Source organism: Camellia sinensis, chromosome 4 (genome assembly GCF_055761805.1).
Source record: "Camellia sinensis isolate YWXY chromosome 4, ASM5576180v1, whole genome shotgun sequence".
Lineage (NCBI taxonomy): Eukaryota > Viridiplantae > Streptophyta > Magnoliopsida > Ericales > Theaceae > Camellia > Camellia sinensis.
In genome coordinates this window covers 181,943,654-181,960,005 of record NC_138964.1, presented here as the reverse complement: position 1 = coordinate 181,960,005, position 16,352 = coordinate 181,943,654, and the positions used below count along the sequence as shown (strand labels likewise).

The 16,352-nt window shown below is 34.1% G+C and overlaps 1 protein-coding gene across 2 annotated transcripts; it reads left to right on the top strand.

The window, feature by feature from the left end:
* Positions 1-7,296: 7,296 nt before the first annotated feature.
* LOC114277371 (putative protein phosphatase 2C 60) lies at positions 7,297-14,971 on the top strand. 2 transcript variants are annotated; one of them, XM_028219264.2, is made up of 5 exons: positions 7,297-7,838; positions 8,256-8,692; positions 8,920-9,287; positions 12,488-12,724; positions 14,363-14,971. In XM_028219264.2, exons 2-5 carry the CDS (start codon positions 8,374-8,376, stop codon positions 14,630-14,632), a joined length of 1,194 nt encoding a protein of 397 aa, XP_028075065.1. In that variant the 5' UTR covers positions 7,297-7,838; positions 8,256-8,373; the 3' UTR covers positions 14,633-14,971. The 2 variants fall into 2 exon arrangements, with proteins under 2 accessions (XP_028075065.1, XP_028075066.1); XM_028219265.2 differs by having other exon boundaries at positions 7,367-7,784.
* The last annotated feature ends 1,381 nt before the right edge of the window (positions 14,972-16,352 follow it).

Below are 16,352 nucleotides of genomic sequence, written 5' to 3'. Positions count from 1 at the left end.
AACTGTCCAAACAGTCCAAACATATAATCTATTTGTTGAAATCTGTCCGAATAGTTGCCTATCTGTTGGCACCTGTTCGAACAGCCACCAATCTGCTTATACAAAGGCTGGTTCCAGCAATTCATTTCATTCAATTTTTTCCTTAGAATTTCGTCATTTTTCTTTTGTTCTCCCTGTGCTCTTGCATCTGCTACTGCATTTATATTTTAGGAAGAAAAAGAGAGAGTTATAACAGAGTTTTGGTTCACCAGGTTTGAATTTGTAGTGCTGCAAATTTAAATGTTAGTCGTTACATCCTGGGAAGTAGATGCCGGTAAACTCGAAGCACCGGAGCGAGGGCGAAATCTACTTTAAGAAGATTGTGTCCAACACAAGCCTCGACATTAATTTCTGTAAACGTTTAATTCGGAAAATAATTTATATAATTATTTTCTGAATTATTTTTATTTTATTGTTTATTTAATTTATACATTTAATTTACACACAGACACCTCTACGGGGGTTATAACAATTTACTCCCTCTATGCATATAATATTCAGACTTCAATATTTTAGCCAACCATAAGGATAGATTAGATCTGTCAATCAATTAGATCTGAATCAAATTTGGTGTAATTTGAATCTAATGCAAGTATAAGATAATTTGTACTTGAACACATTTTAATTATGACAAATTCAATAAAATCTAAAGTTGATTCGAAAATCTAACCCAACCTATTGAATTCAAGAAACTCTCCATGCTTTTAAATAAAATAATAAAAAAAAAGTTGTCCTCAATTATAAGCTGTAAAATTAAAACTTTATAAAAACAAATTCCCCTATTTAAAGACTCAACTAATAAAAATTAAGTTTTATAAATGTAAAAAATTAATAAATAATATTTTTAATCTAATAGTTAAATGTAAATAAATAATGTTTCGACTTGTGATCTCGCCATTAGACTCAAATAAGTTTGAGTTGCTCTTGAAAATTCACCTCATACCTTATAAATCTAAAAGTAGCCTGAAAAATGTGAGGTCACTTCGCTCATATAGAGTTTAGAGAAATGATTGGTAGCTCGAAATTCCCGGGCCCGAATGGCTCGAAATTATCAAAACGTCGCCGTTTTGATTTTTTTTTTTCTCTCTTTTATCTGTCTGTGAAACGCAAGAAGAAGGGCAGAAAGAGAGGGAAGGAGGGAGAAAGAGAGAGAAAGGGAGAAAGGGCCGATCTGATCTTCCTCCCTCTTCCACGATTTGATCTTCCTCTTCCACTCTGCCCTCGCCATCATCGGCGACTACCATCATCGGCAGATTTGTTTTCTCTTTTTTTTTTTTTTTTTTTTTTGAATCTGAAGATGAAAGAGAAAATTAAAAAAAAAAAATTGTTGGCTGATGATGATGATGTTGATGAAGCTGTTGTTGTTGTTGATTAATGATGTGTTGATTTGGGTTTGATTTTTGTTTGATTTGGGTTTGATTTGGTTGATCTCTCTCTCTCTGCGTGGGTTCATGTTGATGAAACCCAAACGAGCTTGATTTGGTTGATTTGGGTTTAATTTGGTTGATCTCTCTCTCTCTCTACCGATCATTTTGTTTGATTTCATCAACATCTCTTTCTCTTTTTATCATTTTTCTTATGGGTTTGATTTGGTTAATCTCTCTCTCTCTCTGCTGGGTTCATCAAAACGACGAAATTTTTTTGGTTGATCTCTCTCTCTGCTTGATTTTCTGGGTTCATCCTCCGAAAGATAAAAGTCACCTTTTTCAAAAACCTTTTTTGGTTGAAAGAAAAAATTAAAAAAAAAAAGACACCAAAGCGACGTCGTTTTGGTGTCGAGCCAAATTCGAGCCTCCGTGTTTCGAGCTACGAATCAGAATTGTAGAGTTTATTAACAATTAGTTGTCTAAAATCAATCAAAACTAGCATAGACATTGCATTACTAAAGTATTTTGCTTTTCTTTTTTCTGCTAATAATAAAAGTATTTTACCTTTAATGTCATAAAAAATTATACTAGACTTGGGCAATTTTTTGTGTTTGGCCACGTTGGACTTTTTATTGAATTATTAGGACACGTGAAATGCACTGGACAAGTTTAACCCATCCATTAGTCCACTACCAAATTTTTTTACCAAAAGGTACTTATCAATATCATGTGATTTGCTACATTATTGCATTATTGTGCAAAGATTGGTCATATTTTAACTATTTAGATGTCAACATTGTGCTTTGGTTTGTTCACAAATGCCTACTTGCGACCCCGTTAGGCATCATAAATTATTATTAATATGATGTATATTTTAAGAATTCATGACATTCTTGGACCATTAAAATTTAAGAGAAATAAAAAAAAGGCTAGATTAGATCGTCTATTTTGGTTTACTGTGAGTTTATTTTGATGATATAAATTTTTCATCTTGTAAAATTTGTCAAGTAGTTTATTCATGTCAAATTTCAAGTTGATCGGATATCGATAACTATTTTATTATTTTTCAAACAAATGTTATTAATAAGAGAAGTTATTGGTTAGTCCAGAAGCAGCGCCACGTAATGCTCCACATACATTGTGATTGATGGAGGGTATATGGCTTACAATTTTGTATTGAATAATTGAAAAACATAAGAGAATATGTTGGTTTGTGAGTGGCCAGAAACATAGTCACGTGGTGTTCCTAGACTAACCAAAAATTTTTCCATTAATAACCACAAGAAGCATTTCTTGGATATACAATACATACCAACCACAAGCTTGTGGCCCATTGGCTTGTCCACCACTGAGTAAGGCTCTGGGGTTCCCCGGTTCGAGTCTCGGCAGCTACAACACCTCATAGCTAGCGGCAAACTCCCACCATGAGTGAGGATTATAGAGGTGCCCATTAAATTGGTCAAAATAACCGTGAAAAACCAATATATATATATATACACCACACATACATTTTTTGCTAATCTATTAGTCAACCACGAGTGAAGTAATGTAAAATGATAATGGTAAACAATTACTTCTTTTATTTTTCCCCCAATTTTATCATTTGTATACCATATGCCATCTCTCTCTCTCTCTCTCTCTCTCTCTCTCTCTCTCTCAATCCTTTCAACAAATCCCCAAACCCCACCTTTCACATGAGAAAGAACAATGTGAAAAGCATCCTTGCCAAACACAAGCAGCTGATATGAGTGCTGCAACTTGTATAAACAACCAAAAATAAAGTTCCAAGGCCATAATACAACCAAAACAATGCTGTATAAACAACCCCCCCAAAAAATCTAACTTTTATATGCTGCAACTAGTGACCTCCAAAGCTTCTCTCCCACGGTTAAAAATCTCCAACTTACATATTTTTTTTTAGACACTTATCATAATCTTAACAGTATCCTTACTTTTTTAAACCCCCACCCCTACCAATCCTTTCCTCCGGGGGCAAGGTAGAACAGGATAAAATTCTTCCCTACCCTACTTCCTCATTGAGGTGGGGTGGGAGATGTAGGCGTGGAACACGACGGAAGAAAATTGTCATTCCTATTGGCACCTTCTCCAACAACCCCCACCCTCCCCATAATCCCTTACCTCTAGTGGACCCTTTTCAACCCCCACCAACCCCTTACATCCGATCCAGCCTCCTCACCTCCAGTAGCCCTTCTTCTGTTATCCTTCAACTCTCTTACAACCTGACACACACACGCACAATTAGAGGTTACGTTAGGGATAGGGGACAAACCCAAGATTATCATTATAGAGGTGCAAAAGTATACTTTCAAGTGCAAATCCTTAAAATTTTTAAGTTTTTAATAAAATTTATATTTTTCACATTCTGGGGGTGCGGCACCGCCTCCGCACCCCCCTAGATCCATCGTTGATTAGGGTGGAGAATGGTTAGGTTGGGGTAGGGATGAGGACAAAATTAAAATTTTATAACAAGGTAAAATTGTAATACAAAAAATATGAAGGGTGGGGATTTAAAGAAAAAAGTAAGTTGCTATTAGAAATGGAGTGCTGCTATTAGCACCAGTCAAAATTCTTTAGACCTCCCATTTTATAATTTTTTTATTACAATTATACCCTAAAGTAAAATTACATTAAAAAACATTATTAAATGGAACACCCACCTATCAATAAGAACTAATACTCTATAATATTGGACACCCACCCCCACTCCAACTATACGTGTTCCATGTTTGTAAACCCTAAACCTATTACTTTTCATAACCAATTAACATAAATCCTAAATCTATTATTTTTCATAATCATCTTAAATCCTGAATGTGTCATCTTTATCACCATCATCAACGCTATTGAACTTGAAAGTTTTGCTTCAAGTATAACGTATACTTCATCACTTATTTCACTGTGTAGAACAATGGAGGATGATGACAACAATCCTAGTGAGACCGGCGTTCCATTGGTAAGTTTATCTGTCTTGTATTAACATTTTCAATCGTTTTCGGTCGTTCTTGTTTCATTCAAGCTGTTCGGTACTAGTTTGCTGACTGTTAGAATTATGTTCGGTAATACAGTACTGAACATAATCCTTTCGTTAAATACATAGGTTCCGAACATTAATGCAGATAGTCAGTTATGTAATTTTCTTTGTTAAACTAACTTAGAATGGAAAAGAGTGAATTGGAATGGATTTAAGTTATGTATTTTGAATTGATTTAATTCATGTTATTTTAAGTTGTGAGTTGGAATGGATTCAAGTTACACAGTGATGAACAAATTTTGTTCGGACATACAGTGCTGACAGGATCATTATTGTTTGACAAAACAGTTCTGAACAAAATACATTTTTTCGGCTACACAGTGGTGAACAAATTGTTTTGGGTTACATTCAGAATTCTGATGACGATTCAGAGGATGATTCTAATGGCGATTCAGACGATGATTCTGTTTTTCCTCATCTTGCAAACGATTATGCAAATTCCGTAGAAATGGGAGTATCTTTGATCAATCTCAGCGATGATGAAGACACAAAAAGCAATGAAGAAGATGATGATGAGAGGATGAGAGAGGTTAATGATTCGGCAATACGGAGAGTGTTCAGAGAAGATGAGAGTCGTCGGAATGCTCCATTGACGGCCGAGATGGCGACGAGAGTGATAGAGGGTTGGGGTCCAAGAATTCTATATTGGACCAAAGCTCCAAACTCTGAAGATTGAGTGAGTCAGGGAAACAGAGGGATGAAAAATTAGGTGGGTGTGCATTTCATTGTGAAAATATTATGAATATGGATAGATTTGGTAATAAGTGGGGTGTCCAAAAAAATATTATTAAAATTTAGGGTTTAGGGTTGTGGTCCATAGAAATGGAGGGGTTCAAAGAATTTTGGTAGGTGTTAATAGCAGTACTCTAGAAATGCTCTTATTTCTCACTAAATTTCATCATTTTGGTGAGAAATGAAATAGTTAAAATATAAATTTTCTCTCTTACAAAATTCTTATCATTCGTTTGCCATTTCTTACCAAATTTACACCAAACATGAGAAAGTGTTCTTCTTTTTTGTTTTCCTTATCATTTTTCACCAAATAACCTATCTAAAATGTCAATTTTTGTTGAAACTTAGAGGGTGTTTGGAATGTGATGGTGTGGAATGTGTTGACCTCTCAGTAAACCAAATAATAATAATAAAATAACAAGAATAACATGTTTACAAATTGCTGCATATATCAAGCAAAGTCTTAAAACATTTCCAATCCTTCATAAAAAAAAAAAATTAAAAAAAACAGAAGGGAAAATTCCAAAAAGAACATCCAGGGTTTGAAGGATTGAAGATCAAGGGTTTTTTTTTTTTCCCCACTTGTACTGGTTAAAAGATGTCTTTAGGATAAGTATTTTTAAAAAATTCTGATAAAAAATTTGATTCACGGGATAAGTGAACCATTTATCAAATTGTTACAAGAAAACTAAACAAAATCGAGTAGTTTGATCTGGATTAGATTGGTTAATAATTTTTTTGATTTTTATGATTAGCCTTACGGCTATATCAAATCAGACTTTTAATCTAAATAATTGAACAAATTTAAAAGAAAAAGATAAATAAATAAAAGGTGGGAGATAATTTTAAGTAAAGAAATAACATCATGTTCCATCCTTGTTCCCTTTGATACTCTAATCTTACATTCTATAACATGCCTGTCCCCTTAAATAAAGAAATAACATCACCCAGACTGCAAGATTAAATTAAAAATTTCTGTTAAATTTTTTTTACAATAAATTAAGGAAAAATTATTTTTTTGAAAAAACTTCACAGTTTGACCCGAATAATAAATTGAATCATAATTTTTTAATTATTTCAATTTAAACTCTCAATATTTAAAATGATACTATTAATTTTAATCATTCATTCGTATCCATTGGTTATAATCAACCTAGAAGGAATAATTTAGACAGATTCACTATTTTTTTCCCCTCTTAATTATTGTTGATGGTCACGTCTTACAGCCTTATCATCGTCCGTCACTACTCATCTTTACAACCCACAACTATTGCTCCATCTATTTTTCCTGTCCACTACTACTTCTCTATTTTTCCAGTTCTCTATCACCTATCTCATTCTTTCCTTAGCTCATAGCCATCAATGCCGTCCAACATCATTGACAAAAAATGATTAAATTGTCAAAATTGTCATATTTTATAAGATATGCATGATAACTAACAAATAGTTAAAATTGATATCATTTTAAAAGTTAAAAGTTTAAATTCAAACAATTAAAATATTATGGTTTAATTTGTTACTATTGGGGTCAAATCATAGATTTTGGGGGATAAATTACAGTAGACTCCCTAAACTATGATCCATTTATATTTTACGCCCCAAATTTCAAAACTCAACACTTAATATAATCTTATTTTGTTAGAAATTTACAAAAAATCAAACCATGTGTAAAACACATAACACATTTATTATACTTTTAAGACAATAATATTTTTATTTGGTGATCTCGTTTATATTTTGCCACTAACATTAAAGAGACAAAGTGTAAATAAAATTACCAAATAAGAGAATTGTTATCCCAAAACAATCAATAACATATATTTTTTTAAAAAATTTAATAAATATGTTATGTGATTTACACGTGATCTATTTTTTTTTTTTTAGAATCCTAATAATAAAATTAAATATAATAAGATAATATTTTGAGAGAATTAACTGTTAAATTTTAAAACTCAAAAAGATAAAGCACATTTATCCAATTTTTTTGTTATAATTTTCTCATAAATTAATTAAACGTAGCTACAAGACACAAACTCTTTACTCTAAAATTATACTAGTATTTTGAAAACATAATTGATAACAATAACATGACTTTTAAAAAAAATTAAATTTATATTTTCCCTCAAATTTTTCTATAAACTTTCTCACTAGTTTCCACTAAACATTATTTTCCTTCGAGTCAGGGGCTATATACGTGGAGCCCATGGCTACCCATTCGCATTGCTGGCTCGATTTGTCCGTTTCCCTTCGTAGTGTTTGTCTGCTGAGAAAGACTAGAGAAAGAAAGAGAAAATAGTTCTGGTTCGTTTAATCAATCAACACACTCAGTTGAGAAATTAAGACTTACCCTTTTTATTTCTCCTCTCTTTTTACACTTCAATTGTCTCTCTCTAGCTTCTTCGTCTACTTTCTCTACCTTCTTCAACTTCTCCCCATACATATCTGCACTAGAAAAGATAATTGGAGAGAGAAAGACAAGCAAAAACCCAATACATATCTGTGTAAAAAGTGTGATTTGACGGATCTATAGATCTAACACTTTCACCACCACATGGATTGCTCGATTTCCTTCAGATCGCCATCGTTTTCGTTTGGTATGGTTCAGTAGCTGACCCTGAAACACCACAGAACCGCCTAATAATCATACTGTGAGTGCTTTTTCCTTCTGTTATTGAAACCAAAATATGTTGTTGATGTTGGCTATAATTTCATATTTCTGTTTTTAAATTTTTTTGGGCATTTGATTTTAATAGTTGTATGATTCAAGTGGACTTTGAAGGTAGATTTGGCCCCTTTTGTTAGCCACAACTTTGTGTTCTCTCTCCATTTTTTTTTCCCGATTTAAGGATATGGGTAATGATTATTTTTCTTTTTTTTTTAGTGGTTACATAATTGGGTTTTAGTGTTGAGACCCTTTTGTTCTCATTTACTGATTTATTGTGCTGAATTTACTAAGAAAAGGACTATCTTTTATCAATTCTGTGATCCTATCATCCAAATTGTTGTTGTTCTTGTTGTTGGTGATGTTGTTATTGTAATTGTGTGAATTTAATTTCTTTTTACAGTATTATTGGCGGTCTGTTGGTAAGGAGGCCTTGTGGTAGGTCTTTTTTGGATGGAGTGTTCATTGCATCCATCTCGGATGTTGAGGCATTGATGGTAGGTCTTGGGGTGAGATGAGGGATGCTATCAAGGTTAATGGACTTTTTGAGGGCCTGTTGGCGACCATCAGCAGACCATCACGTGCACATGAGTTCAGATGTATCTGGCAAACAAGATGGGCTTCTTTGGTACAAAGACAGTGGGCAACACTTGAATGGTGAATTCTCGATGGCGGTTGTTCAGGCCAACAATTTGCTTGAGGACCAGAGCCAGATTGAATCAGGCTGCTTGAGCTTGCTGGAGTCCGGTCCATATGGAACCTTTGTTGGAGTTTACGACGGTCATGGTGGGCCTGAGACGTCACGTTACATCAATGATCACCTCTTTCACCATCTCAAGAGTAAGCAGGATAAAATGAGATTGTTTTGTTTAACAGCAATCTGATTCAATTCCTATTTCAAAAGGCATTGTAATTGTGTGAAGTTCAAACATTGCTTTAAATTCATATTTACAATCCAGTTTCTGTTGTTATAATCCACATTTTCACAACTGGAACGGATTCAAATGATTGTTGATTGGGATTGAGTTTTTATACCTGCTGGTTCAGTTTCAATTGGTGTTTGGCAGGGTTTGCTTCTGAACAACAATCTATGTCAGTGGATGTGATACGGAAAGCATTACAAGCGACAGAAGAAGGGTTTCTCTCTCTTGTTACGAAACAGTGGGCTATGAAACCTCAGATTGCAGCCGTTGGATCTTGCTGTCTGGTTGGGGTGATCTGTAGTGGGACACTTTACATTGCCAACGTTGGTGATTCTCGTGCAGTTCTGGGGAGGCTTGTCAGGGCAACTGGAGAGGTTCTTGCTATACAGCTGTCAACAGAGCATAATGCTAGCATAGAGTCCGTCAGACAGGAATTGCGTTCTTTGCATCCGGATGACCCACATATTGTAGTTTTAAAGCATAATGTATGGCGTGTAAAGGGCCTGATACAGGTAAGTTTGCTGCATAAGTAACAAAAACTGATTTTCTAGTTAACTTCGGGCATGCTTACTTTTATCATTCTTGCTAATCTTGTGTATTATTTTTATTTCAGGCTGTGAACCTTGTCATTATCATAGGGCTAATTAAGAGTGTGACGCTTTATTTTCTTGACAGTGAAAGAGTGTAATTGCCTTGACATAGTGGGTGCAGTTAGTAGTAAATAATCTGTCTCACTTTTTGTATCTGTTCTGTGAACAATTTAGTCATATCTTTTCTTCTAATTTAGAGTAAGAAAAGTGGGTCTACATTAATTTTTGGGGTGGTTTGGTCTCCTGTTTTAAAAAATGATATGAGAATGTTTTTTAATTTAAACTTGTTCGCTAGTGAGCTAAAATTGGTGTGAAAGTGGTTGGGTTTCTTTTAATGCCCACTTTGACTCTTTTTTTTTTTTTTGTCTTCTTGTTTTCTTTCTGTTTCTAACTGAACAAGAGGTAGATGGAAAAATGTCAAATGTTTTCAAGGGCCATCCAACCATCTAATCAGGATTGCTGGATTAGAAAAGGTAGTCTGGTTCATCGTTCTTGTTGTAATTGTTACGGTTTTCTATATCTTCTAGAACTGATTGTTTTTGAGCTAGTCCAGATTGATTACTCATGTAACGGGTTTGGTTTTGGGGACTTCTTTTTTTCCTTTTTCAGTTCGTCTTTTCTCGTCTTTCTTTGCCTCCCCATCTTCTTCTCTTCTCTGAAGCAAATAAGTTGACATCAATTTGAAATCCTCTACTTTAGATTCTACATGGATGAATAGTTTGCGTTCTCATTTTTTACTTATGTACGATTTTGGATTGGTTTACCATAAATGCATATTTCTCATTTAATTCGCCTTTTTTTAGGTTTCCTATTCTAGTAGGCTATTCTATGTAAGTTGAGTCATTTAATTGGCCTTATGCGTTCCATTTTTTAGATCAATTGGTTCCTTGTTGTAGCTCTTTGTGTGGGGTGTGTGGAGGACAGTGATATAGTGTGAGTTTGATAGACTAAAGTAGGAAAACTAAATGTTGAACAATAGTGCTTTAGAATGAAAAACTTTATTATAGTGAAAAAATGTGGGATCTGACGTCAGTAACACTGAGGCTGAGTTGGGTCTGAATTTTTTTTTAGCTAGGCTTCAAAAGGAACTGTTCTTATTTCTCAGATTGGTCATGATAAGGGGCGTAAGATTGGAGAAGACCCTGCCCATATATTTGGAGAGAAATGAACTTTTAAGGTCTTTTGGAATATTTTGTGATTAATAAGGTACCGAAAAAAAAGAAAAAAAAAAGAAAGAAAGAAAAAAGGAATGATATGAGCCAGGAATAAGGCCATTTATTCTTTGTTTTATTGGATAGTCAGCAATCAATGCACGTGTGTTGATTATTAGCATGGTGAAAGCTAGTTCAAGAAGAAGTAGAATGTGAAATGATTGCAAAACCCCCATGAAAAAAGAAAAAACTTTCGAATATCTAGATTTGCAAGAACTCGGTCCAATTTGAGTACGATGAGAAAATTGTGTAAGATGGTTTGATCATGTGCAACAAATACAAACGGTTGCATTCCCAATGGAAGTGTTCTTTGGTTTTAATTGAAGGTGCTACAAGGAAAAAGCTAAGACAGAAAAATTCAGGTCTAGAAAGTGAGAGAAGATTTAATGGCTTGTGCTTTATGAGAAGAGATAACTTTATTGAGTGGCAAGAAAGATCTGCTTAGCCATTTCTACTAGTTTGGATTGTGCAATGTGGTATTGAGTTCTTCTTAAATTTAACCTCTGTGTCACCTAAGTGGTTTGTAGGTTATGACTTTCTTTCTCAATCTCATTCTTTTGTTACTACTTCAACTACATGTCCTTGGGAAAGTCTGAATTTATATAGTCTTTAAGTTCAAAGATATCTTCTGGTAATTGTGCTAGTTTTAGAAGTTTATTTCCATCCTTTGCTACATCATGTACTCATTGCTCTTGAATATAAAATGTAAAGCTCAGGTTGTGATTCATTAACATTTATGAGAAGCCTTGCATGTTGACTTAACACCCGTCTTTCTCATTTGTTCTGCTGTTTGGGTAATTGCATCATCCCAAGTTTTAGAAACAAAGTATACCATGGTCCTACTTCCTTACACCCTCCCCATTTTCTCAAACAACTTGTGGCAAATATTCTTATGTTTTGTACGTTTCTGCCACGTTCTAAATATTTAATGGATTATAAGTTGTCTGTTCCTCCCAACTCTTCTGGGTTTGCAGTGTTAGCTTATGTAATGTTTCATGTTATGTTCATGTCATTTTAATCGTAATTCACAATAGAAAACAATAGGATCTTTACGCTCCGTTTTTATTCTCCCTAGAAAATATTTTTCGCATTTTCTGGCTTTTGGTATGACGGAAAATGAAAGTTAACAGAAAACAAGTTTATATGGTAAAAAATGTTTTCCACTTTTGAAAGGTGAAACATTTTGTTGATTATATTTTTATTAATATCACCAAACTACCATCGTCGCTGCCACCTCCCACTATACCGCCACCACTCCACCACCCTAACTCCACCACTGCCACGTGTCCACCCCACCACCACCACCAACACCACCACTAATTAGTTTCGAGGTTGCAACCAAACATAAAAAAACACTTTTTATGGAAAAAAATTTTGGGAAAGGTTTTTCAATTTCCATAGAAAATGTTTTTTACCGAAACAAACAGAGCTGCACCTGATTGCTTTCATCTAGTTTTGACACTGCACTAAAAGAATAAGAGTTTTTTACACAAAGACCCCTTAAACTATTAGGAAGTTTCACTTTGGCCCCCTAAACTTTAAAAGTGTACAAATGTAACCCCTAAACTATTGAGAAGGATCCCTTTGCCCCCCTAAACTACAAAAACGTAATAACCACCTAAATTATTGGCGTGTTTTACCCCTTCCATTAATGGTCCAATTTGTACGTTTTTATAATTTAGAGACATTTTTATGCTTTTATAGCTTAGAGGACAAAGTGATACTTCTCAATAGTTTAGGGGGTTTCGTGTAAATAACCCAAAGAATAACTTACGTGTTTTGATGTTGTGGTTCTGGTAGTGTGGTTCCTTACAATATTTATATGACAACTGATTTAAAATTTTCAGCTAGATTTATTTCTACATTGCTAGACGTGATTAATCTTAGTTTGTTGAGGTTTTCATCTTGCAGATTTCTAGATCAATTGGTGATTTTTATCTAAAAAAGGCTGAATTCAACAGAGAGCCTTTGTATGCTAAGTTTCGCCTTCGTGAACCTATTAGAAGGCCAATATTGAGTTCTGAGCCATCAATTTGTGTGCATGAACTCCAACCCGATGATCAATTTCTCATATTTGCATCTGATGGGTTATGGGAGCACCTTAGCAATCAGGAAGCAGTTGATATAGTACAAAATCACCCTCACACCGTAAGTTATTTTATTTTATCTAATCTTGGCATTGCATATTGGTGTCTTCTATTGAGAGTAGATGGATTTTTTATTCGTGGATGCTATATAATACATTATTGAACCATTTGGGTCTTCACTATCATTACTAGTGCTGGAGGTTGACAAAAGCTAGTCCTACCATTTCCTTTTAATATTCCTAGAACAACTGATTTGGTTATCACTAAAATATTATGATATTTGTGTTAGATATAAAGTACATATTTTTACTACGAACAAACTAGGTTCATGTCATCACACAATTCCCCTACTTATTTCATTAACTACATGATTAATGTCGATTTTTCTGAAGAGAGCTTTTCAATTCAGCATGGTTGGTGATTATCATTGATGAAGGCATTAATGTTTCTGTGGTTCATTAATTAGTTGTGCCAATGCACCTTCTTGCGTCATAATGAAAACTTACATCAACCGAAAATTGAAGGAAAATGATAGAGATTCCTACTAAATTACCTTTTTTCTTTTTTTTACCAATTACACACGCGTGGTCCCAAATGGGTGTGGGTTCCATACCCGTGTGTAGTTGGTAAAAAGAATTGGTCATTTAATAGGGGTATCTAGCAAAGTTATCAAAGTGATGACTTGCGCAACCAGATGACTGATTTATTTATATCCTCGTAAAAATAGCATTATTTAGTTGATTATGCACTCTCTCTTTTTTAGGGTCTAGTGCTATGAAAGCATTGGCTGCTAGGAAGTACAGATGCGGGTACAGGTTACACTCATATGGAAAAAACCTAAAAAAATGGATAAGAGTTAAATTTTTTATTTTTTTATTTTTTATAAATTTTAATAGCTTATGACATATAACAATTAAAAAATCAAATGAAAAATTAGTTAAAGTATTTTTGTAATGATAAAAGAAAAGAACAATAGTGCTCTATTTGATTCATTGGAATGAGATGGAACGGAATGGAAGGAATGGCCATTCCTTAAACTCCCTTACGGAATGATCATTCCATTACATTGGTGCATGATGTTCTATTTATAATGTATTTTTTATTATTTTTATTAGTCAACCAAACATGAGAATGGATATTTTGATAGAATGATCATTCCATTTCACTCCATTCTAATGAACCAAATACTACCCAAGTATTTTTTATATTTTTTATAATTGCAAAAATACCCTATATTTTTAAAGTTTTAAAAATAGGCACAATATAATTGTTCTAGTGCTACCATTTTTTATATAAAAAAAAATACATTTATACCCCAAAGTATCCACATAAGTACCCAAAATGTACTCATGCCACACCTGAACTGTACCCATTCCGTATCCAAAGTATTTCGCTATGGGATACATATTTTGCGTACCTAGTACACTTGCAACGATATTGGTACGCATATCCATACCAGTTAAGCACCAACCGGTACTTGTATGGCAATATTTTTAAGAGTATTCATGCTTCATAGATTGGCTATCACTAGCAAATGTGCCCCTTAATATTATGTTATGGTGCTATATATCCATAAGAATCATGTGAATTGTAAATCGGGTCATTGAGGGTGGAGATATCAATGTGAAAATTGATTTGGGTGAGGGACATACACAGACATGACTTGGTAGATCTGCAACTCATATTTTCCTTGATGCAGGGAAGTGCTCGAAAGCTGTTGAAAGCTGCACTGCAAGAAGCTGCTAAGAAAAGAGAAATGAGGTACTCTGATTTGAAGAAGATCGACCGTGGTGTCAGGCGTCATTTCCACGATGACATTACAGTCGTAGTTTTATTTCTTGATTCAAATCTTGTGAGTCAAGCCAGCTCTGTCAAAGGCCCTACTTTGTCACTTAGAGGGGGTGGGGTAAACCTACCCTCAAGAGCTTTAGCCCCTTGTGCAATGCCGACAGAGCAAAGTACCACTTGATGAAGTTCAAGTTTTTCCTCTTTTGAGGCACTGCTGGTGGTAGATTCAAGAGTTATTAAGAGAAGGTACTCACTGGAATTAGTTCTTTAATGTACAATATTACATTTAACTTTGGGACAGAGATACTTTATTGAGTTTCTGAGACAAGAGAAGGGAAATTGATCAAATCAGGGAAAGAGAGCTTGAAAGTAGAGATTCTTACTGGAAGGCAACTTTCATACTTACTGATTTTCAGGAGTTTTTTTGCTCATCCTGTCTCTCTCATAGTTCTTGTTATGTAAATTATGTGAAATTACAACCCTGGAAATCAAAATTTATGTTCTTGTTGCATTGGCTAAATTTTTTTTGGAAGAGAGACATTGATTAAATCATCTTCTGTTGCAACTGAAGAGAAGACAATAAGATGTGGTACCACGTCAGTTTCAAGAAATAGGTGAGGCAGTCTATCGGCAGTAGCAGCAAAAAAGGATCAAAAATAAGAAAATTGGTAGTAGTGTTGTGCAGTAGGATTGAATTCTGCAACTTGAATGATGCTTGCAGCAGGATCTGAAACCGGAAAAAAAAGGAATTGTAAGTTTTATTTTTATTTTTGAGGATTTGAAATACAGTATATATATCTAGCCCTACTACTAAGCAGCGGGAGTGGGTGAACCCCGCAACAGATGGTAATGATATGGATGGGCACAACTTGAGGACTGTCATCCAACCTTGCTTATGAGAAAGTTGAGGAAATGTCTTTCTATCGCTTCTGGTGAGGTTTGAACCCTAACCGCTCATGAGAATGTTGGGGAAATGTCGTTCTATTGCTTCTGGTGAGGCTTGAACGCTAGCTGCTCATGAGTGTGTTGGGGAAATGTTGTCGGGCTAGAACTCCATTGGCAAGGAAGTGTAAGTTGATCATTGGGAATGTGTAGATCTATGTTTGAGTCATTGTAGTAGTAGATACACATTGTTTCATGCATCAAATATGCCTGTTTGGTGAAATTTTTTGCAATTGTTTATGATTTTTTAAATTTAAGAATCTGCAGCTTTTACTTACAAGTAAAAATGATATAAACGAAAGTTGGAAAACAAATATCAATATGATGGAGGAATTATGATTGGCCAGTTTGGTACAGTTTTATTGGGTCCGGTTTTAAATTAAAAAATAAAAATAAAAAAATTGTGTCAAAGTGTTTAGTGTAACTCCAGTTCAATATTTAGGGTCCGTTTGAGAAGGGTTTTTCTGAGTTTTTTTGGTTATTTTAGCTACAAAAGACAAAATAGGTTATTTTAGTTACAAAAAACAAAACATCACATCCAATCCATAATCATTACACTTTTCTCTTACAAAAAAAGTCAAAAAAGCCAAAAAGCTCTTCCCAAACTAAGCTTTTTAGCTCAGGCTAAAATAGCTAAAAAAGCTAAAAAGTCAACTCACTTCCCAAACGGAGGCTTAAAATAACCAAACTGATGAATAAATTGGAAAAAGGAATCGGGTGGAGTTATTAATTCAATTGTAGGGTTGAACCAGATTAATATTAAACCATGACAGCATAATTACTTGATAAATGTAAGTATTAAATATAAGTTATATATTTATATTAATATGTTTACTTAGCTCTCGTTTGGGAGATAATAACTTTAGTTTAAAAGTCAAAAAATTATTTAAAAAATCAAAAAGTCTATAACTTATATTAAAAAGTCTATAGCTTATATTAAAAAGTCAAAAATTTCTTTT